We start from the raw sequence: 22,502 nt of genomic DNA on the forward strand, positions 1-22,502 counted from the left end.
CTCAGTCCTTTACCTCTGAGGATTAACATTATCAATCTTATTACTAAATCCAATTTTTCCACGCCTGGCTGTTTTGAATCCTGCCGTACCATGGTCATTTATCTGAAGAATTTCATGTTATTTCTTCCCAAATTAGAAAATTATATCTTTTTTAAATATAATTGGGTTGTATCGGTTTACAATGTTCTCGTTTGTTTTCGTTGTACTTTAAAGATACATTTTTATTTAATCTTAATGTTGTCAAGTTATGGTTATCTTGCGTGACTTGTACAGCATAATGCTTTTAATGGGTGTTGCGTGGGTTTACAGACTGCGCTCGTACACAGTAAAAGGGGCTTTTCTGTGTGTGGTAGGTTGGGGGAGGGGTTCTACCATCACAGAACAAGCAGTAAGAGACTTGCATGTTCGCATAGTGGCATATGGACAAGAAAGACCCCGTGTGTATGACGGGGACACTGACGTTACAATGAGGGGGGAATAGTTAGAGCAAATTCTCGTCAGAAACAAACCTCCGAGAGATAATTTTCACAAAACAAGAGCGACCCCCACCCCTCAAGAAACCAGGGTCAAAGTTCACAGGAAGCTGGGGGGCTGCCATTTTTTCGCTACTGCTAGCATTTAACGTTAGATGCTAAATCGACGGGGAGGGGCGCTTGGTTTTCTATAACGTTAGCTAGCTGGTATCAAGTGTGCGAACAGGAGCATTAAAAAAAACCACCCCGCTATTTCTCCCACCGCTGCCGGTAACATCCATTGTTATTTGATGAATTCGGCATGGAGAAGGTAGCGGAGCCGTCTTGGACTTCTTCGTACACCTACCAGGTGAGCAAGCACAGTGCGGAGATGCTACACAACCTCAATGTTCAGAGGAAAGATGGAGGCAGGTTCTGCGATGTGGTCTTGCGCGTCGGCGAGGAGAGCTTCCCCGCTCATAGGGCTGTTTTGGCGGCGTGCAGCGAGTATTTCGAGTCGGTGTTCAGCCGCCAGACTGACGGCGACGGCGAAACGAAGGAGCTAGAGATGCACACCATCAGCCCCAAAGTTTTTAAAGACGTTTTGGACTTCGCTTATACGTCGAGGATTGTGGTGCGTCTGGAGTGTTTCCCGGAGTTAATGACTGCTGCCAAGTTCCTGCTGATGCGCTCGGTCATTGAGATATGTCAGGAGGTAATCAAGCAGTCCAATGTACAAATCCTCGTCCCGACGTCACGCCGAGCTGACGCCAGTCTCTTCCAGGCCACTGCAGCCACGGAGCTGGGTTTCCCGGTGGCACCGCAGGATCTTGTAAACGGAACAGGGATTCTGGTGAACGTTCAAAGCTTTGCTAACAATCCACAAATGCATGTGGACGGTGGTGAAGACACTGCCGCTGTGTTGTTACAGGACGGCGGAGAGACTTCGGTGCCAATTCTGGAGCCCGTGGAAGGACTGTCCGTTTCCCCGACGACGGCGATATCGGGGAACACGTTTCAACACGACGCTGGCTCCCCGGGGTCTAAAAAGAGCAGGGTGAGACCAAAGAAAGACGGCGGGGTTGTGGAAACTGTGCTGTTTAACAACAGCTCGCTGAAAGATACTGTCCTGTTCCCGTGCGGGACTTGTGGTAAAGCTTTTACTGAGGCGTCCCGCTTGAAGAATCACGAAGCGCAACACGGAGCTCACACCGGTGTAAACAATGCCGGTGACCGCCTGTCAACAGCGGGCGGCATGTCTTTAATGTCCCAGCCTGGGCTGACGGAAAACGGAGAGCTGTCGCTGGATAATGGTAGAAAACGAGAGAGGATTAGGCGGCACGTTGGCTGTGACATTTGCGGTAAAGTTTTCCGCGATGTTTATCACCTGAACCGACACAAGCTGTCTCATTCCGGGGAGAAACCATATGCATGCCATGTGTGCGGGCTCCGGTTCAAACGCAAGGACAGGATGTCATACCATGTACGGTCCCATGACGGCTCGGTTGGGAAACCTTATGTTTGCCAAAGCTGTGGTAAAGGTTTTTCAAGGTGAGTTTATCATTCTTCCCTTTTGACAGTATATGTTGTGTTCTTTGTGTTGCAGGAAAAAAAAAAACAATTAATATTAAATATTATACCCGAAGGACAGTGAAGTACTCAAGTGATTTTCACAATCACCAATCAAACTCAAAACGATTAAAAATAATTAGTTTCCCCCAGACAGTTGTTACTTCATCTTAGAGAAGCTCAGACAAATAGCACAGCCAGCTCATATCACCATCTAGTGCTAAGACAATGAAAATAGAGAAGCTTTAAAGAACGAAAACGTGTGAGTTCGCTTATATCAACAGACCAAGGGCATTGAAGTGCATGCCTGCATGGGTTGTTCCTCAGTTTGACTAATTATTAAGGATGGCAACTTTTTGCAAACCCTGACACAACCCCTTCAGTTTCTGTATAAAGAAAACGTCTGGAGCGTTGCAGAGTGACTTGTCATCTGTGTTGTTTCGCCTTAACCACACGAACCAGTTTCCAGGCTCTCTCGTCAACTCTCCATCACCCCCTACTGCTCTGGAGTTTAAATTACATGCAGATGTCAAGTGGAAAGAAGTCAAACATTGTTGGTGTAAAATCTAAATTATGATGACGCAGTGAGTGTTTGTAACAAAGCTATCATATCATTTGTGGTATAAAAACGTGCAGAGATCCAGTCTGCCACAAAGACAACTCACTCCACTTAAATTTGCCAGATATAGTCAGCATAAAAAAAAAAAAAACATCAAATGCTTCTGTGCAACTTTTTTGGTTTGAAAACTCCTGGATTTTTTTTTTTTGGGGGGGGGGGGGGGGGGGGGTTTCTGATTTTTTTTATGACAGAAAATATTGTACCTCCAGTTCCTGGCTATTGGTTGTGCTTCATTGTGTTATATGAGGCTCTTTGTTTAAAAGTCTTTAATACTGGTTTTGTTTTTTATTAATTACCATGGATACTGTACTAGCAAATAATTAATTGTTCTTTACCCCATTGTATATTTGTATTTAATACTTTCTATATGAATGTGTATATGTGTAAAAATAGCAGCAACACAATGCAACAGTAAAACATGTAGATTTCATGAAAATATTGAATATGGTAGTAATAGAGGCAGCACTTTTTTAGTTTTATAATGCACTAAATAATAATAATAATATATATAAAACGAGGGTTCAGTTTACATAAAAAATACAACAGCTGTTTCCTACAGTGAAATGATATGTGCTAACTGTTTTGTCAAACACTAATGCCTTTTTTCTTTTTCAGACCAGACCACCTGAATGGACATATCAAACAGGTTCACACAACAGAAAGACCCCACCAGTGCCAGGTAACACAACGAATCCATTGGATCAGAGTGAAAGTATTGTGAAAACCCAAACCTCATGAATGTTTCTAACAGTTATATGTATAAAAGATGTTGAAACGTTCTATATGTTTCAGATATGTAATGCCTCCTTTGCTACAAGAGATCGCCTCCGGTCACACCTTGCATGTCATGAGGACAAAATCCCCTGCAAAGTTTGTGGCAAGTTTCTGCGAGCTGCCTACATGACAGACCACCTGAAGAAACACAGTGAAGGAACACATAACTACTGTGGCATTTGCAACAAAGGTAATTTTTCAATGTACCTCTTCACAGCTACAACCTCCTCTGAGAACGCTCTGTCCCAAATACAGACAGATATTCAGTTGTCAATGATGTTCAAAGGAAAAGAGCTCTGTAAACACATTTTGGTTTGTAACTGGCTCTTCCTGATTCCACTTTGAACTGAAGGCCTCTGTGTGGCTCCGTGGCTGTGTCAGAGAAGTGATCTAATTGAAATGACTGTTGATTTATTACAAGTATTAATGTCTGAACATGACATTTGTTTACTACTGTTTTCTTCCATTCTTGGAAAAAAAAGGATGGTACAATTTCCTCAACACACACAAAAATATGGTGTACAAAAGAAAAAAAACAAATGTACTTCTGCCTGGACACATATGGAAGCGAAAACACCACTGACATTAAAGACTTGACATGTAAACACGCAGCGCAAGCTTAAAGTACACACACAGAACCCTATACTGGCTCACCTCTTCCACAGATGCTGTTATCCCTTTTTGCGCCTCTGTTACTACCTCCGATGCTGGCTCAGCACCAGCTTCACCTTACAATGCTCCCTCCTTGCGCTTTACATTAAAGGCATGGGTAATAGAGGAGTACAAGTTCCACTTAAATAGGCAACATAAAAAGGGCTAATGTGTTAAATTTGTTTTTCTTCTTTGTGAGGGTTACGGTACATTTTAATTTATACCATCCCTTCAAGATCATGTTCTGTGACACATAAAGTTTAACCAAATGTTACAACACTATAGTCCTTCTCTGGATGAACTGTCCTGACTGATTGCAGGCTGCACGTTGGAGGACTATAAAAACTTGATTTGTTAGATAATGTTAAGGCAAACGGCATTTAACGAGCAGTGTAACTCCACCCACAAAGAATGACCAACTGTCTGCTTTCCTCTTTGGGACCTGGTTGTATTTGGGCTTCCTTTAAATTGATCTTAAATTTATCTGCACATGGAGTTCTATTATTTTTATTGTGGGTTTGCACTAGTACTCTGTGTACAAAAAAGAGGACTGAATCTTACATTTTCATATTCAACACAAACAAGATAAGTAACATAATTGTACAGATATGTGACTAAAATAATGAGTGGATTATTTGGTGCTTAAAAAAAGACCAAACCAGGATGATTGACAGTGGAGAAAATCTCAGTTTAAGATATACAAAAGTTAAGGTATTTTTCAACAGAAAGCTTTTATCATTTAAACTGTAAAGTTAGATAGGAATAAAGCTAAATTGTGTCCATGCACATGCATCAGTTGACAATCAAAAAGTCAAAACAAAGGTAAATGTGTATATAAGATCTCCAGCAACATCTTTGCAATGTGCTTACAGGAATTCAGATTTTTGCAAATGGACCCTTTATCAAGCCACACCCTCACCAGGAAGTAACCCACTGCTAAGCCCCGACCTCCCTAGTTACTGTTACTAGGGTGGACAAGTTCTCTTGCCATCGGACTCCTTCCTAATTGAAACAATCCAAAATGCCTGTTACCATGTAAACGGTACCCCCCCCCCCCCCCCCCCATAGTGAAGGCCTTGAGTGTTTCAAACAACTGCCCTGTTCTCTGTTCTTCTGGTCCCAGGTTTCTCCACTGCATCTTACCTTAAGGTGCATATAAAGACACACCATGGCTCTCCTTTGCCCCCCTCTACCACAATGCACACCTTCCCTGAGCCAAGGGGGGAGCTGCAGATGCACAACGGCAACCCTTACCACATGGGACGCCAGTGCTCAGTGGAAGGCAAGCAGCCGCCCGCCCCATCCCAAACTTTCATGTTTCTGGCTTTTATTTGCTCTGCTGCTTTTAGAAGAAACATGCTGCTGCATCTTTGTGTATGTTTAACACACGCACATACGTCAACCTCCGATGCCGAGCATTTTCACTCAAACATCTACTTTGTGCACTTTCATGAGCTGGTTGTCTGTCTGATGGTGACTGTCAGCATGTCTTCTATATACCATTGTATATCAACAGACATTATGTTCTTCTAACACCGTGTCCTAACAGCATGTGAGTGTTATTGCATCGCACATGATCAGACGCTTGCTGTCCAGACGGCATCTGTTAAATATTTAATTCTTTGCTCTGAGAATTTCAGTTTCCCCATGTGAACATTATTACGTGGAGCTTTTATTTTGATGGTGGACGAATTGAAGTGTGGTGCTTTGTATTGAAAAGCTGGTGACTCAAATCACATCACTCAGAGGCTCGACAATAAACTTCTTGCCGTGGGAAGAAAAAAGTTTTTCTCCGGTGTTGACAAGTCAAAGCTCAATATTTCAATCACTGATGTGGATATTATTAATGCACTATTATCTCCACTTTGTCAAACAAGCTCTGCTGAGTGAGAAAAGAGAGTGCCACTGTCGCACTGCGTCACTCGTGGGAAGTTAGGACACTCCAATAGGAAACAACGGAATCATGCTGATTTTGTCGCTGGCACTCGCATGTGTCGCTGTAATGTGTGTAGATATAATTGATTTTTCCCAACCTAAAAATTGATAAAACTAGCTTAAATATGTTTTGAATCAGGACTGCAGTACCAATTTAAAACGCTAGGTGTCAGTTACATATTGCTCCTTCAGAATCAGAATCGGGTTTTATTGCCAAGTACATTTACACATACAAAGAATTTGTCTTGGTGTATTGGTGCAGAAACAGTTAACAAAGGAAAATAAAGCAAAAATAGCAAGAACTGAAAATATAAGAAGCAATCACAAATATATATATAATATACAATTTAAAAATATAAGAAACAAAATGTGCAATGAAGGAGCTGTGCAGTTGATGATGAAACACATCTTACAGTGTATATAAATCTACTCACAGAGTGCATGTAAAGAAAATATATTCAAAGTCCAGTGAGCGTTAATACGCATACAAACAGTTCCAGCCTCCACATTACTGTAATGTTTTCTAACTCATATTCCTTTAAGCAGAATATGATTAGGAAGGTAGACAGTGTTGGAATTAACTGTGTCTTTAGAAATTGTTATTATTCATTTCGGGTTTCGTTGAGATTGCTCAAATGTCTGAAGGAAACACTTAATTTTATAATTTGAGCAGTTTGGATGTGACTTTAGAATGAATGCATACAAGTCTGTCTCAAACAACACTTAATTGCGTTTTTGTAGTTTTACTAGTAAAGGCCCTGCCAATATGTGCACTTATTATGAAACACTGTTTGGTTAAGAGTGAGACAGGTCTATGAGGCTGGAAATTATAGATATACAATCTCAGTTTCTGAAAGGTTGGGAAACGGTGTAAAATGTCAATAAAAACAGAATGTGATGATTTTCCAACCATGTTTTTATTGATATTAGCACAAAGACAACATGTCATGTGAAGAAATTGAGAAATTTGATTGTTTATAAAAGAAAATGATATGCCCATTTTGAAATAGATGCCAGGACGTTTGAAAAAAGTGAGGACAGGGTCAGGTTTACCACTTTTACTTTGTAAAAGTTTGGGGAACAGAGGAGACCAATTTCTGTCAATTATAAATGGAATTGTACCTTTCTTGCTTAATGTTGTATTTAAACAATTAAGGGTTACTTTGTCTTGTTTTACGTTTCATAATGCTCCAAGCATTTTCAATAGGTGACGATTTGGGACTACAGGATCGCCAGTTTATGAACTAGTCTCTGTTAATATGGAGCTATGCTGTTTTGATATGCCTAGAAAATGGATTGGCGTTGTCTCAATGAACTAAATTAGCCCTCCCCTGAAAAATATGTTTTCTATTTAACACCATTTGTTGCTCAAAAACACATCATTCAGAATTTATGGTGCATTCACAATTGTGCAGGTTACCCATGCCAGGCGCACTAATGCACCCCCGTGAAATCACGGATTCTGGCTTTTAAACGTTTGCACTGACAACAAGCCGGATGGTCCCTCTCCTCTTTGATGTAGAGAATGGGGCGCCCTGGAATGTCAAACTTGATATGTTGTATTTGTGCTATTTTCAATCAAATATGGCGTTTCAATGTTTTTCAAACATCACATTCTGTTTTCATTTACATTTTAGGCATTGGGGTTATAAAATGAACATAATGTTGAATTTACTACATTAAACGTCAACCATAGCTGGACACTTGGAAGTTGGTTAAACATCAGAGTTGATGGTTCAGATTCATGGCCATGTCAGAAGCTTGGGTGCTGGGTCACTTTTGTTTTTGTTTTTTTTCTTTAAACTTTCTGTGTCTGTGTGTGTGTGTGTGTGTGTGTTTGTCTTGCATGGCCATGGCAAACCCTGTCTGTCCCTGTTTGGCTGGTCCATCAGCAGTTTTTCAACAATACACAGTGTTGCATGACTGTCCCAATGTGTGATCCATTTGCTGGGGTTCATTGAAACTATTGTAGTTATGCTATCTGTGTGGGAGAAGCAGAAACATAGAGACAGTGCACAGTTAACTGTTAGCAACAGTGAAAAAAGGACATTGTTTATTGCCTGTGGAGTGTGAGTGGCATTTGACAAATATTCTTTGGCTTATTAGAAAGCCGACTTCCAGACCTCATAAGGCACAACCATTTGTACTTTGTAAATCATTAAAACTGATCATGTCTACTGGTTCAATTTACACTTATTAATATTTATATATTAACTTTTGTCCTTTTTTGAGCTAAATTTCTTATGTTATATTTTACAAGTCTCTATTTTACAAGACTTTCATCACTTTTATTACAAAAAAAGGAATTCATTAGAACCAAATTGACCTTTCCAATTGATTTCCTAGCTGGCTAAAAGAGTTGGGGGTTTTTTATGTCTGTGCTTAGGTCAGTATTACAGTTTTTATTTGGAGCCTCAGGTAATCCTGATATGCTGTTATTCCTGTTCAGGAAAACAAGAAGCTGTGAGGAGGTGCAATCTCACATTGAAGGGCTAACATTTATTATAATGATTAAGATCTGAGGGCGCACTCACACTAGTGAAGTTATCCAGTACAGTGCTTAAGCACGATTGCCCCCTGCTTCCCATTCCCCCGCTGGCCTGCACTCACACTGCTCCAGGACTAACCGGGTCTCGGTTACCTCTTGTACATAACGTCGTTAAAAAAAAAAGCCTGTTGCAAGAATTGTGTACTGTCACTATATTTACTGCAGTTTTCCATTTGTGAGACAAGTTGTGTGTGAACATAACACTTTTTGTAAAAACAAAAACAGGAATATCCTTCAAGCGTAAGATTAATTGCATTAATAATGGCTACCTGGTCTTTGAAGTGAGTTAGTGATATGACATGTTTTAGCAAGGTCTTTATAATAAACCTAAAATAAATGTGGTCATTATCTCAGTCAAGAAGGTAATATTTTGATGTTGTTTGGACCGGTGGTTTATCTTTAGTTCTCCCTAAAACTTAAATTTTCGTTGAATTGTTGAGCACCAGTTGGGAAAAAGCCCCTTATATTGTGGAATATATGTACTTTAATTTCTTGTCCTGGAGTCAAAATTTTGTACAATCAGTTAAAAGCAGATCCAACTCCCACATAAGCAATAAGAACATATAAACCTTATTCATCCTGACATATGTAGGTTGTTCTGACATGTGGGCTGTGCTGGCAGATTTTGATATTCATCAGGGAAGAAAGGACTTTTGTCTTTGACAAAGCTCTGCACTCCTTCAATCGTCTTTCTAGTTTTTAATTTGAATTACACCTATGTGTAGCAAGGACACATTTCCACTGTGAGAAAGGTCCCTACTCAAGTGGCCATCTGGTTATTTTGAACAAATCTCTAGTCACTAAGCTCAATGATGTGGCCTCTGGTAGGGAGTAAAAAAGTGAATTTATTCATCGACAGCTTTATTGATGGGATTCACTCAAAAAAAGATTCATGCAAATCTGTCCAGCTTACTTTGTCTACAGGCAGAATTAAAAAAAACTAGTGTTGAAATGAAGATAATTCTGTTCGCATGGTTTCCGCCACCTGTTATGTCTGCCCCCCACCCCCTCCTCTCTCCTGGCCGGGTGTTGTGTAGACCTGTGCGCCAGTCGCCAGCTGTTTCTCACCTTGCCTGAGGCAGAGGGTCGCTTTCATGGACACCCAGCTCTTCCCCAGCCCGGCCCCCCAGCTTTGGGCCTGCAGCCTGAGCTGCTCATGGGGAAGGCAGGTGGGGCTCCATATTTCTGGGAGTGTCGCTCTGGCGGGCTGCCTGGCTTCCCTGACCATGGGCATGTCACAGGTCAGTACAGTCCAGCAGGATGTGGGTGGGGGCTGGGTGCTACACAGGCAGTCTGTTGAATTAGAAGAGCAGGATTGTCGGTGGAAACTAGGCAAATGGACTGATGTAGATGATTCATGATTGAAATGTTTTATCCACATTGTGAAGGAATTGTGTTTGTATTTTTTGTATATTATGTCTTTGATTATTAAATAAAGTATCCCAATTATATGTACTGTTCCTTGGGGATGCCCTCAAGAGTAACCAATTAAATTCTCTGCAGGACCCGACCAGTTACTGGATTTAAGTTAAAATCTACAAAACTTTTTTAATGATCATTTGTATAAAATTATGTCTCCTTTTCTCCCTCTCCCCTCTTTTTGTTTTCTCTATCTGTCCTACTCTACACCTTCCTATCCACCCTATTTTACCACAGACGGACAGGAGAACATTGGGAAATGTCCTCATCTAGAATCAGAAGAATCAGATCCTTCATTTGGGGAGTTGCCCAGTAGTGAAGAGCTTAAAACCCCGCACAAACCAGAAGGACCAGAGCTTGAGATGCCCTCTTTAGCCTGTAATGGAGCCTCTACAGATAGCTTGGGGTCTCCAGAGGGATCTAAAGCCAAGACACCAGAGCCTGAGAAGAAGTTTATCTGCCCCATCTGCGGCCAGGCCTTCCGCACCAAGTCCTACCTCAACAAGCACCAGCACAGAGTTCACAAAGCCCAGAAGGCCCAGGGGGTTTCTGGGTCGAGCTTAAACGAGCTGGCACCCTCCCTGACCTCCCCCTTCTCCCCTCAACAAAACATGTCTCTGCTCGAGTCTTTTGGCTTTCAGATAGTCCAGTCTGCGTTTGCCTCCTCATTGGTGGATGCTGAAGAGGGTCAGAGTGGACTCGACTTTGGGGGGAAGTGACGCAATTGCTTAAGTTAAAGCAAAGCCTTTCATTCTTAGGACAAAGCCGGGTCGCCCACAGACGCTGCTCTGTATATGGGAATAACTTTGCCTCAAGACTACTTTTTCTGTTTCCTCATATTGCTTAATGTTTGTGATTTTCTTTCACAGACTGCCATATAATTCCTACTTTTTCTACTTTTTCAGAGTACGGAAAGTGTGTATACAATGTTTAAATTTTTGGTTTAAAATGGACAATTTGAAGGCATAATTTCCTTTATCTGACATGAATCCGCTAAAGTGATGTTTGGTGTACTTTTATTTGGTTCTTTGCTTTGATGTAATTGAGCTCTCTTAGCTGCACAAATGTTTTCTTGGTGTGTTATTTACAGAAAGCTTAAATCAATTTAATAATTGTCAGTTATTATGAATTCTATATTTATGTTCCCTGTGTCTTTTAAGAATGATTTTCCTGAGAACATGGATTTAAGTAGGCCCTTGTTTTTTCTTTGAAGCTGTTAATTATTCCATGAAACATTCCTAACAGGCTCACAGCAAAATTCGACACATTCATATGAGCTTTTTCTTCTGCTTCATGAAGACACTTCTGTCACATCTAAATACTTGACTGTTTAATGGAAAAAAAATCAAACATCGATTAGAGTTGAACTTTTAGCACATCTGACACTGTAAAAGCAGAACATTTTAGATAAAACAAAATAAAGCTACCTCAAAGAAGTAAAAATTACCATCATATTTGGCATATAGTTGAGTAAGTTCTTTATTAGAGTTGAAGAAGTCACATTAATTATAATAATTATATTATTATTATTATTATATATTATATATATTATAAATAAACTAGCACATCACCGTCCTTATTCTTTTTAATCATAGTTCTGTCAAAATGTTTGAAGTCCTACCTGCAGATATATTTTTTTATCCCATCATTTGAACAAAGCCCTCGTGGAGCAGCTGTGAAGCATGTACAGAGAGCAGAGTTTGCACACTGATGTGACATGAGAACAGATGTGCTCGAAATGAAGGAAATCTACTGGCAGCTCACTTGGATGTAAAAAGGTCCTTAAGCAAAAAAAATAATAATTTGATAATTCATACAATGAATAACTTGTTTAAGATATTGTATTAAGGTCCCTACTGCAACACACTTATTTTTAGTTTAAAAAAAAATCTATTTTTCAAGGATAAAACACCTTTAAAAGCCTTAAAATGTGTTTTCAAACTTGCAGTGAGCTTGTTGGGAAGGAGCTTCATATCCCCATGTACAATGACGACGTTTCCAGCTCTTATTTGTTTGGTGATAAATTAGTTGTGTTCATTGAGCAGGGACCAAGGTCAGGTATATTTAGAGAAATGTAGAATATATTTTATTAACTTATTCATGCCCTCTGAATCGTGTTCGTTTTTTTAAAAAATGTCTATAGATAATCTTGTGATTTGCTTATTTTGAGATTTTTTTCACTCTAAATTATGTTAAATTGAGATGATTGCTCGTTTGTGTGTGTGTGTGTGTGTGTGTGTGCGTGTGCGTGTGCGTGTGTGTGTGTGTGTGTTCTGCTTCAGCTTGAGGGTGAGATGATAGTCCCACCCTCATCCTATATAACCTCTGGACCAATCAAACATAATGCAAGTTATACGACTATTTCAATCATCCTCTTTTATCTCATCTGGTTTTGCTTCTGTCAGATGTGCTGTAGGTAGATAACATATTCTGTGTTTGCACTACTGGTCGCTAGGATTGGACACGACATCTATCAAGGTGTCTCACTCTGAAATGTATTTCATTCGAGACATTCTTGTGAAGAGAACAAAAGTGTATGTGTGGCCCTCTCATCAAGCGTCATCAGTTGGATATCAAGCTTTCTCACAAATATTTTGATTAGTTTTTCTTGTGTTGTAAAAATGTTGAATATCAAAGCAAGTCCCACAGAGAAGGCTTTTAGTAGTGTGTGTGAGTGTGTATGGCAACTGCTCCATGAAGCCATTGTTTGTGATCTGTGTTTCATTCTTTCTGTTTGAATTATTATTTGTGAGTAAGTCTGTTAAACTCAGTACATTCCTATATTATTTATGGTTATGTTGTGATTGTAACAAGTGTATATACCATTCATATACACAATCTATTAATATAAGTATATCTATAAATATATATGACCCAACCAGTATGATCAGTGTTTGTCAATGGTGGTCGTGTACATAGAAACATGTTTTTGTTCTTGTCCATCATGTGGAGGGATGTTAACTTATGGCTGTTTGAAGCTGGGGACTGAATGTCGATCACTGGTTGGTGGAGGTTTAAGAGTTTCACTGTTCACCGTGCTGTTTCTCATGTTTGACCAAGTTTATTTTTGTCCCTTTTTTTTGATCCACTCTGCACTATTTAGTCCTTTAAAAACTAAAAGAAGGGTTGTTTTTTTGTTGTCAATTCTTTGAAAACAAGTGCAAGATGCTGTAAGGAAATGAGTGCTTTTCTTCAATGGGATGTTTGATTTGTTTTCACTTATGTTGGTACTCGAGTGTAAAAAGATGTCTTCAAGGATCATTTTGGCCTCAACTCTTTTTTGCTTTCTGCTTTTGGTCTGTTGCAAAGTGCCTTCCAAATACTGATTGTGCACAGCAGTGGATTAAAAAAAAAAAGGTCCTGTTTTCTAAAAGGTAAGAATTGTACAGAGTGACTTGCGTTGACACTTTTGTATAAAAACACACAGAAAATGTACAATATGTTAACTTGGTATTTTATCATCATACTCAACCAGACTGCTCCTAAAACATGTGAGCTACATGTTTTGTTATAACGTCTTTGGACATATTTCAATATAAGCATACTTTTCTATGGATATTTGTTTTTGTACTCTGTTATCGAGTCTCATCTCTTTTGTTGGTACAGAGATGAGTATCTAATAAACTGCAATTGAAAAAGCTCCCATCTCTTCGTTCTTTTATGGATCTTCTTTGTTTTCCTTCAAAATGGATTGTCAGCATAAAGCTCTTGTTCTGTGTGATACACCACATGTTTGCCTCAATCACATTAAATGCAAATGACAGATTTTTAAAACCTTTTGGATTTGTACAGTGGTTGACTTTAAGGAACCAGCTTCTTATACTCTACATTATAGAACTGTTGCATTTATGATCTTACAGCAAGACTTAATGGTACTACTTAATTTGAGGTTCAGGGTAAATACATGAACATGGTTGTGTAAAGACTTGAATAGAAGACAAATAAGAATTAATTCTAATAAAATCATTGCCAGTTCAAATTAGCTTCATTTTGACCTGCTACAATTAAAAACACTGCTGTCTAATGTATTGGTTAGAATTAAATATGATTGTCTAATACATTGCGTCTTTCTCAGTAAAAAAACAAAAAATAAAAGACTGCTACTATTTCTTTATAACCTTAGGTTAAGTACAGCAACGTTGACTTCATGAAAAATTACTGATACTTCTTCTTACACATTGGCATACACAACTTATGAGTAGTGGTGCCTAACGAAGTGGGTATACTCTTGCTTTTTACCCCAAATGTTTTTTGTATGTGTCCCGTCCTGCAGAAGATAAACAGCCTGTGACATGTACGACTGCTCATTTCAAGTGTATACCAGCCAATAAGACAGAGAAAAAGCATTCTACTTAATATTATCAATCAATCAATGGTGTGGATCACAGGGGATTTAGAAGTGGGTATACCCTATGGAGACTGAAAAATAAGTGGGTATACCCTGCACCACACCACTGCTTATGAGCAGATCACAGGTACAAAACAAACCAAGTGGAAAAAGTAGAATCATAGAAATGTGATTAAATAAGGGACAAGAAACTAAAAGGACTTAAGAGTCTCCAGCACTTCAAATCAACCCAGGCCAAGATTTCTTTAGTCTGCTGAAGGTGAAAAGAGTCAATTAAATGCCCTTTATTTAATTTTTGATAAGGCTTTGTTTCCAAGTTTGTTACATTTAATATCCAAATATAAAAGTGATAAAACAATCAGTAATAACAATAATTCAATTGATACATTGTTACAACCCTGAAGCCTGAAAAAGATAAACAGAAACAAAAAGAGCAAAGAAGAAATAAGAGAACAGGTACATGGTGTAATTCTCCATGGAAGCTATAGAACAGGAAATGGCATTGAGGTTAAATTAAATGTTTTGATTTTTCATGTCTATATAATTTACTATAAATACAAATTTCCGGGTCTCTTGTGTTAAGGATTTTTTTATAGATCTGTAAGCTGCTTATACTGCCACAGAAATAAATACATTTATGTTTAAATAAGACAATAAGGCTTCTTGAGATGCTCTTTCATAGCTTAGACTGCCTGAATGAGGAAGTAAAGTATTTTCTAAGGAAAAAAGTTAAAGTTTAGTTGCAAGAGTAATGTCTGTCTTTTCAGTGTCAGCAGCCCTGTTCTTGTAGTTCAGTTTATTGAAGTCCTCCATTATCTCCACCATCGTCTTTCCTTTGGTCTCTGGGATGAAATATAACAGAAACGCTGCACTGAAAATGGAGTAGGCCACAAAAATAAGGAAGCAGAACTGCCCAAGTCCTTCCTGTCAAGAACAAAAAAAACAGATTGTGTTAAATAAATCGATGTGCTTATAATGTATGTGATAGAATATAGTATGTGTCACACAGCAAGTTTCTCACCACAATGAAGCCAAATGACATCCCCACAAGGAACATGCCCAGCCAGTTGATGGTCCCACTGATGACGTACGCAGAAGGACGCCAGGCTTGTAGGAAGAGGTCGGCGGGAAGGGCCATAGACACTCCAGCTTAAAAGGAAAAGATATATATATCAATATTAATTCATATTAATCTATTCAATGTTTCCATTGTGAGGTCCATTGAAAACTTACAAGGTCCAAGTCCATAAATGCAGATCACACAGAAGATCAGAGCGATGTTCACATATGGGATCCATGTATTCAGATCCTACATGAAGAGATCATTATAAGTAACTGATCCGCTAAAGCACGGTGTAGACAAATATGCACTTTAGGAGATGTTTGAACCTTTATGGACAGCATGGCGGTCAGCACAGACATGGTGACACCCATCAGCAGATAGCCATAACCCATCAGCTTCTTTCTGCCCGCACGATCTATCAGGAAAGACTGAGACCCCCCAAAGGGATGGAGAGATTAACAACAACTTCCAATCCTGCCCTACACCACTGTGTATGTATGTATGTATGTAACCAAGTCCAGCTGCCTCATGGATTAACATAGAACATGCACAGTGAAGGAACAGTCCATGGACAGAGCTCTGCAGAATAATAAGTGACTGTGTAACATGTTTAAAGAGTATCGTCAGAAAAGGAGTAACAACCCCTATAGGAAATATTCCAACTCATGAAGATCAGTTCAAGCACTTGGTTATAGATTTTTTTGGACATTTATTTATTTACATTGGATCCCAATAAATTGTTACCGCAGTAACAACTATTCTTCCTGGGGTCCATGATAAGACCAGTGCAAAGTAAGCATGTTGGTGGTGGTTGATGGGTTGAGGCTACGACAGTCAAGTTTGTGGACAAAACAGTGAAGTGTAGCTTGCAGAAACAAGGAGTTAAGAAGAGGTGAAGGTGTTTCTATTTCCAACATAGACAAGCTTTGTGTGAACGCCAGAATGGCATATTGAAGAGCAAGCTACTGAAAATATACATATGTAAGGAGTTAAACTGGGATGACACTTTGTTTTTTAAGGTCTAATGGACTGCAGGGTGGCTCACATAGAAGCATGAAATCTTGACAGGCAGATCTATGCCCTCTACTCTGTTAAGGTACCATCATTAGACATGCTGACTAATGATATGAAAGCTTTTGTTAAACATATGATTAACATGGGGCGCTGGTGGCTTAGTGGTTGGTGCGCGCCCCATGTATGGAGGCTTTGCTCCTCCAAGCGGGAGGTTCGGATCCCACCTGTGGCTCCTTTCCCGCATGTCATTCCCTACTCTCTCTCCCTGATTTCTGACTCTATCCACTGTCCTGTCTCTCTATTAAAGGCACAAAAGCCCAAAAATAAATCTTTAAAAAACAACAACATATGATTAACATACACAAGATAATCTATTGTCTCTGTCCAGGAAAGGATGGATAATTAAATATCAAATACGATTTGAAGTTGTACTTAATGTTGGATGACATCCATGTTGTTGTTGTTGTTTTGATTTGGTTTACTGCATGTTCATCGCATGATGACCTGTGTCGTTAGATGCATGTGTTTAGCTGAGGGTTTAAAGCTTATATTTACTTATTTGTTGTCTTCCTTCAGGTGTCAGTATAATTCAATGTTCAAACTTCAAACTTCTTCACAGAGATACTTACACACAATGTGACAGTGATGAGCTCTGTTGCTCCGATACCGATGGCAAAGTAATGCATTTGGTCCTCTGGCACTCCTGACTCACGAAATATGTCAAAGGCGTAGAAATACAGCTAGAGTAGAGAATTAAAAATAAGGGACCATTTAAATGAACATATTCTGTCATTGAAAAATCATTTATAATGATATTATGCAATAGAAACTTAAAGTGCACATACAGCGTTGATGCCACAGAACTGAACACCAGCACAGGGGATGGCCAGAGTCAGCAGCTGCCACCTCACACAGCGCGAGGTGAGAACGTCCTTCACCGTCTTCTTCTTCTCTCCCTGTGTGCTCTCTCTCTCTTTCTGCATGTCCTCTAACTCCAGCTTTAAGTTGTGCTCCTGCCACAGCCACTGCAAGGCTTTTATACACACACACACACACACACACACACACACACACACACACACACACACACACACACACACACACAAACACACACACACAGGGACTTAATAAAATTGTAATATGATAGTCAGTATACAGCCATATTACAGGGTACAACGAATAATGTTGTTACGAGATAAAATGTTCTCAAGTACTTTACTGAAGTATACAAATAAAGGTCATTTATAAGTCTGAGTACCTTCCTTTAATTCAATGTTATATCCTACTCAAAAGGCAAAGACTGTGAATCCTGACTGACTCAGGGGAGACCTGGAATTGGCTCAGGCCAAACATGTCTGTTGTGCACCAATAAAAAAGGCTACCGTAGTCTAAAATCTGAGCTAGAAGAGTCTGAGGGAAGCTCAAGAGGATCTCGAGCAGAAAGACCCCCCCAAACCAACAACTTTAAGTCGGAGAAGATGAAAGATGAGGCCCAGCAGTCGGACAACTTTGTCTCACCATTATGCCTTTGTGACATTAACATTACAGATGAGGTGTAAAAGTCAAGTCTTGAACTGGCAATGTAAAACAGGCTGTAGTCTGATGTGTCAACTCACCTTTTTCACTGCCTTGAGTGTCTCCTTTGTCAATGTAAAGGTAGCGAGGGGCTTCAGGGAAGAAAAGCAGGGTTACAAACTGCAGGATGGCAGGAATACCACTTATAGCTAGGAGGTACGGCCACATATCTTCTGTACCCATCATCTCCCTAAAAGTAGAAAACAATGACAAAATAGTAAAGTAGAAAATGTAGCTACATGAATAAGATATGTATGATAGGAATTATTTTGTGCTCCTCAAACATTTTAATTAGAAATACAAGGACAACCAGATCTTTGATTGGTCGAGGAGATGACAGCCACTGTTACTTCTATGAAGCTTCTCAGTAAACATTAGTGAATGAGACCTAAAGGTGCCTGCAGTCAGCTCTTACTTGATGCCAATTATTTGACCCGTTATCTTTCCAAATCCGATGAAGATTGAGCTGGTTAGAGTCAGGAAACCTCTGAGTTTCTTTGGAGAACATTCGCCAAGGTACATGAGGTGTACACTTAGGCCAAGACCTGTGAAAAAAGACAGGAAGAAGACAACCAAAAACATGACAAATAATAAATGGAACATTATACAGACTCACACTCACTATGCATTACCAGTACATACCCACATTATACCCGTACAGAAATCTTCCCAAGAAAATCATCTCAAATGATTTGGCCATGCGACTGAAGAGCATGAGAAGAGCAGCGACAATCGCCACAATGTTGTTGAACAACAGAGCTTTTTTCCTGCAAAATCAAAAACCAAAGATCTGATTAAATAGGATTCAAGGACATGAACATAATCAATAAGAGCAGTCCAAAAGGTGTCATTTACCCTTTTTGTAGAACAAGCTTGTAAAACCCGAATCTACTTTTATAAAATGACTAGTTCAACATTTTGCATTTTAGATAAAATACTTTTTAGTCACAAGATTTGAAGATTCTGAGCCCAGTCTTCACCTTCCTGATGCCGCTATGGTTTCATTGATCATAAGCTATATAGATTTTTCATTTACAACATATATATATATATATATATACATTTGTTGTTGTCTTTGCTGTGGCTTGACTTAACTTTGCTGTGTTTGCAGTTTTGTCCATTGGTCATCATAACAAAAAGACACCCACTCTTTTAAAATTATTTAAACTATTACAATGGAAACATTAAACAATCATTTGAGTATAAAAAGTACTTTTCTAATGTTGGTTAAATAAAGGGCTACTACCAGCAGCCTATTGGCTTAGCTTAGCACAATGATCTGCAAGAAGTTATTTGCTAGGCTGTCTCATTGTCAGATGTAGGTAGGCACATATTTTTAAGCTACGGGAAGAGTCATATTGGAAATGCTGACTCCAACTAACTAACTTCCGGCTAATCCGGAAACAGACCAGAGTCAGAGATGAGGTTGGCTGAGGTTGTTTAAATTGGCAAATCTAGCTCACCTAGCTTGACATGTAGCTGACTTATTCTGAACGACTAAAACAAAACAGAGCTGACAGTTTGGTCAGCATGTAATTTAGTTTAAGTAGCCTCCTATCAAACAGCTACGATACGCCCGCCTGACGGTCCCATTAGCCACTTCCTTTATAACACTTACTACTAATGCATAAAACTTTGCCTCAATATAATCAAAATGGATGAGTTAAGGGAAAAAATGGTTAGGGGCCACATCAGGAGACTGAACTTGTTGTTGATGTAAAACTGGCATGCCTTGAACAACACTAGCACATGCCACATTGCAGTTTTTCGATTTCGCCGTCAGTCTTACGATATATGCTCAAATGGGGTTTTCTTGCCTTTCAGAGGCAGCCTCAAGTAGACACTCAAGGAACTGCTTTTTTTTTTGCATTTCCGTATTGGCTCTACTTTTTGACCACTGAGGCCACTTGTATAAAACAGATTTCAGTATAGCCTGTTCTCTAGGAATACCCGTGTATTTTCTTCTCAGGAACTGATACTAAGACCTTAAATTAAATAGAATGATCCCTGCTATTACATAATCATGGCCTTTTTGACAATGAAACAGTCTAACATTAATTTGGGTATTATTCCGGTTTGTAGTTTATTCAGATTATTATCAAAGCATTGGAATCATTTCTTAGAATGGTTGGCATATGAGAGTTTTGACAAACAGAGACATCACGTATCACTCGAACATAGTGTTCAAACCTATTTAGCCCCACACATGTTTTACAAGACAGAAAAACTGTGTTATATGTGGTTGTCTGTCTCTCACCGGCCATAAGTGACAGGAAGGCTACCACTGTGAACAGCTCCAGCCCATGCTCCAAGACTCAACACAGCCACGATGAAGGACCACATGAGCTGGTTTGTAGAATCGTCCACAGGAGCGCCGTATCTTGACAACCACGTGTGGTTCACGAAACTCTGAACATGCTTCAGAGGGTTCAGAGGGTAATGTGTTGAGAGTGATGAGAGCAAGTGTAAGACATGAATAAGAATGGGAGTCAAGTAATAAAATGTTTAGATCTTGTGCGACCCCACACTTGTAGAAAATAATGAATACTATTGTATTTTGACTTGCAGCTGATATTTTTCCAGCCAGTAACTAACTTGTTTTACTTTCTCTGACCTTGGCCATAGTGTGCACACATTTAAGGGAGTAACAAAGAAGGGGATCAAACTGTTTAAAACTTTGTAACAGAAACCTTACCACTGCTGGAGAAGCAATGACGGAAACTTGTATCCCATATTGAAACGATCCTCCAATTCCCAAAACCACTGACAGCAGATAAAGCCTCCAATACTGCAGCTGAGATGTAAAGTGAAAAACATTTATTCAGTAACCTTACCGTCTATTGAACTGCTGAGAGTCAGGAAAACCTTTGAGTGTACATTTCCCAAGGCACATAAGGTTTAGACTTCAACTAGAATAATTTCTAATTATATCTAAGAGTTTAAAGCTGCTAATTCTAAAAGTGAAAAAAAAAATCTTCACAGCAAAATATTTAACCAACACAAGAACTGCACTTGCTCACAACTTTTGAGTCCTTGCAGTGAGATATGTTTTAGTACTGAGTATTGTAGATACAATCAGTTTTAAGAGTGTTTTAAAGCCCTTCCTTTGATACGGATCTTCTTCTGCCACAAAGTATAATAGAAATAAGTATATTTAGAAGTTCGGATCAGAAATTTCAATTAAAAATTTAAGTAACACCTAAAAACAGGCTTTTTGTGACACTATTATTTTAATTGAAAACAATACACACACACACACACACACACACACAAATCAAATCTGGTCGATCAACATTTTTTTTTTTTTTACAGTAATAAGCAGCTATAAATGTATTCTGTATCTCCATAGTAACCTATCTTTTTTAGAATTTAACTATTGTCTTTAATTGTTTTCTTTTTTTTAAAATTTGCATTTGATGACTCATGTGCAATATTCTTGAATAGTTTCACTCACATTTTTACTCATTTGAATATAAGTAATGCAGATATTAAAGACGATTTAATTTTAAAGTTTGTGCTTGTGTATTCTGTATTCAATTTCTAGAAGTTTAAATATTTGCCTTCTTTTGATTTTACCTTCCAAAAAAGTGCCCCAACAGTTCAATTGATACATGGTGTTTTTTTAGTTACTCTGCATTAATAGTTTTCAGTTTTCAAGAGTTTTCAATAAAGGCAGCACTGTAATGAAATAGTGTAATCTTACCTTCCCTGGTGCACCGTCCATTTCTGCACTCTCAGTTGATGTACAGTGTTGAGGATGCAGAGGACGAGCCTATATGAGACATTCTCGCTGAAGTTACACATCAATGGAACTTGAGTTGTTCATTGATGTTGTTAGAGCATGACCGTCATGTGTTGACGTGGGTGATGATGCACTTGATTCAACGTGGTCTTCATGTGATAGTGACAAACATGTTCTGTCGGTGTGCTCTTTCTTCTGGTTAGGCATTACTGAGTAGGAGGGGACCTAATGTCTGGTGTAAAACGTTCAAACCGCACTACAGCAGTACCATCAGGAATGCACCAATGATTTTTTCAGATTGCGGCCTACAGCAAACAATGTGTGATGATAGTGTTTAAATTTTTACTTAAATCATTCTTATTGTCTTTATCTTGTTTATCTGCGTGTTAAGGCTGGTTTCCCCCTGCATTTAAAAGACAACAACTTGCAATCAAATATTTGAGGGCTGAATTTATTGAAATGTTTGAATCATGTTAACAAAAATCTGAAATCTTCTGCATTAATGTTTACATTCCTTACAGCGAAGGAAGAATACTGTGTACATCAGAGCGTTGAGTAACAGATTACACAACTGCTTTTCTATGCAATTTTTTTGAGGCCTACTGTAAAACGTTAGGTCCTGCGAGTAGTCAAGTTTGCAGACTCAAACATAGATCCAGCTGCTCTTTTTGTTGACACAGTGTTCTCACAAACACCCTGCTCTGTTGGACATGGAGGTGGAACACGTATCCTCATTTCCCTGTTAATGGAATACCTCTGATTGTCATGGGAGACATGAACATCCACAGACCCC

The 22,502-nt window shown here is 39.0% G+C and overlaps 2 protein-coding genes across 5 annotated transcripts; one reads left to right on the plus strand and one right to left on the minus strand.

Moving 5' to 3' along the window:
• The first annotated feature begins 459 nt into the window (after positions 1-459).
• Positions 460-13,608, plus strand: patz1 (POZ/BTB and AT hook containing zinc finger 1). Of its 3 annotated transcripts, XM_061042926.1 has the most exons (6): positions 460-2,003; positions 3,256-3,319; positions 3,433-3,604; positions 5,189-5,347; positions 9,586-9,789; positions 10,205-13,608. In XM_061042926.1, the coding sequence occupies exons 1-6, from the start codon at positions 775-777 to the stop codon at positions 10,684-10,686; spliced, it is 2,310 nt and encodes a 769-aa protein (XP_060898909.1). In that variant the 5' UTR covers positions 460-774; the 3' UTR covers positions 10,687-13,608. The 3 variants fall into 3 exon arrangements, with proteins under 3 accessions (XP_060898909.1, XP_060898910.1, XP_060898911.1); XM_061042927.1 differs by lacking the exon at positions 5,189-5,347; XM_061042928.1 differs by lacking the exons at positions 5,189-5,347; positions 9,586-9,789 and having other exon boundaries at positions 462-2,003.
• A 1,150-nt stretch (positions 13,609-14,758) lies between these two features.
• Positions 14,759-21,836, minus strand: LOC132977973 (solute carrier family 2, facilitated glucose transporter member 11-like). 2 transcript variants are annotated; one of them, XM_061042930.1, is made up of 12 exons: positions 21,671-21,805; positions 20,663-20,761; positions 20,225-20,385; positions 18,610-18,734; positions 18,383-18,512; positions 18,009-18,157; positions 17,238-17,425; positions 17,022-17,132; positions 15,705-15,806; positions 15,549-15,624; positions 15,337-15,464; positions 14,759-15,239 (listed from the first exon to the last, which is right to left on the minus strand). In XM_061042930.1, exons 1-12 carry the CDS (start codon positions 21,689-21,691, stop codon positions 15,045-15,047), a joined length of 1,485 nt encoding a protein of 494 aa, XP_060898913.1. In that variant the 5' UTR covers positions 21,692-21,805; the 3' UTR covers positions 14,759-15,044. The 2 variants fall into 2 exon arrangements, with proteins under 2 accessions (XP_060898913.1, XP_060898914.1); XM_061042931.1 differs by lacking the exon at positions 20,225-20,385 and having other exon boundaries at positions 21,671-21,836.
• Between the last annotated feature and the right edge of the window lie 666 nt (positions 21,837-22,502).

Source organism: Labrus mixtus, chromosome 7, assembly GCF_963584025.1.
Source record: "Labrus mixtus chromosome 7, fLabMix1.1, whole genome shotgun sequence".
Classification (NCBI taxonomy): domain Eukaryota; kingdom Metazoa; phylum Chordata; class Actinopteri; order Labriformes; family Labridae; genus Labrus; species Labrus mixtus.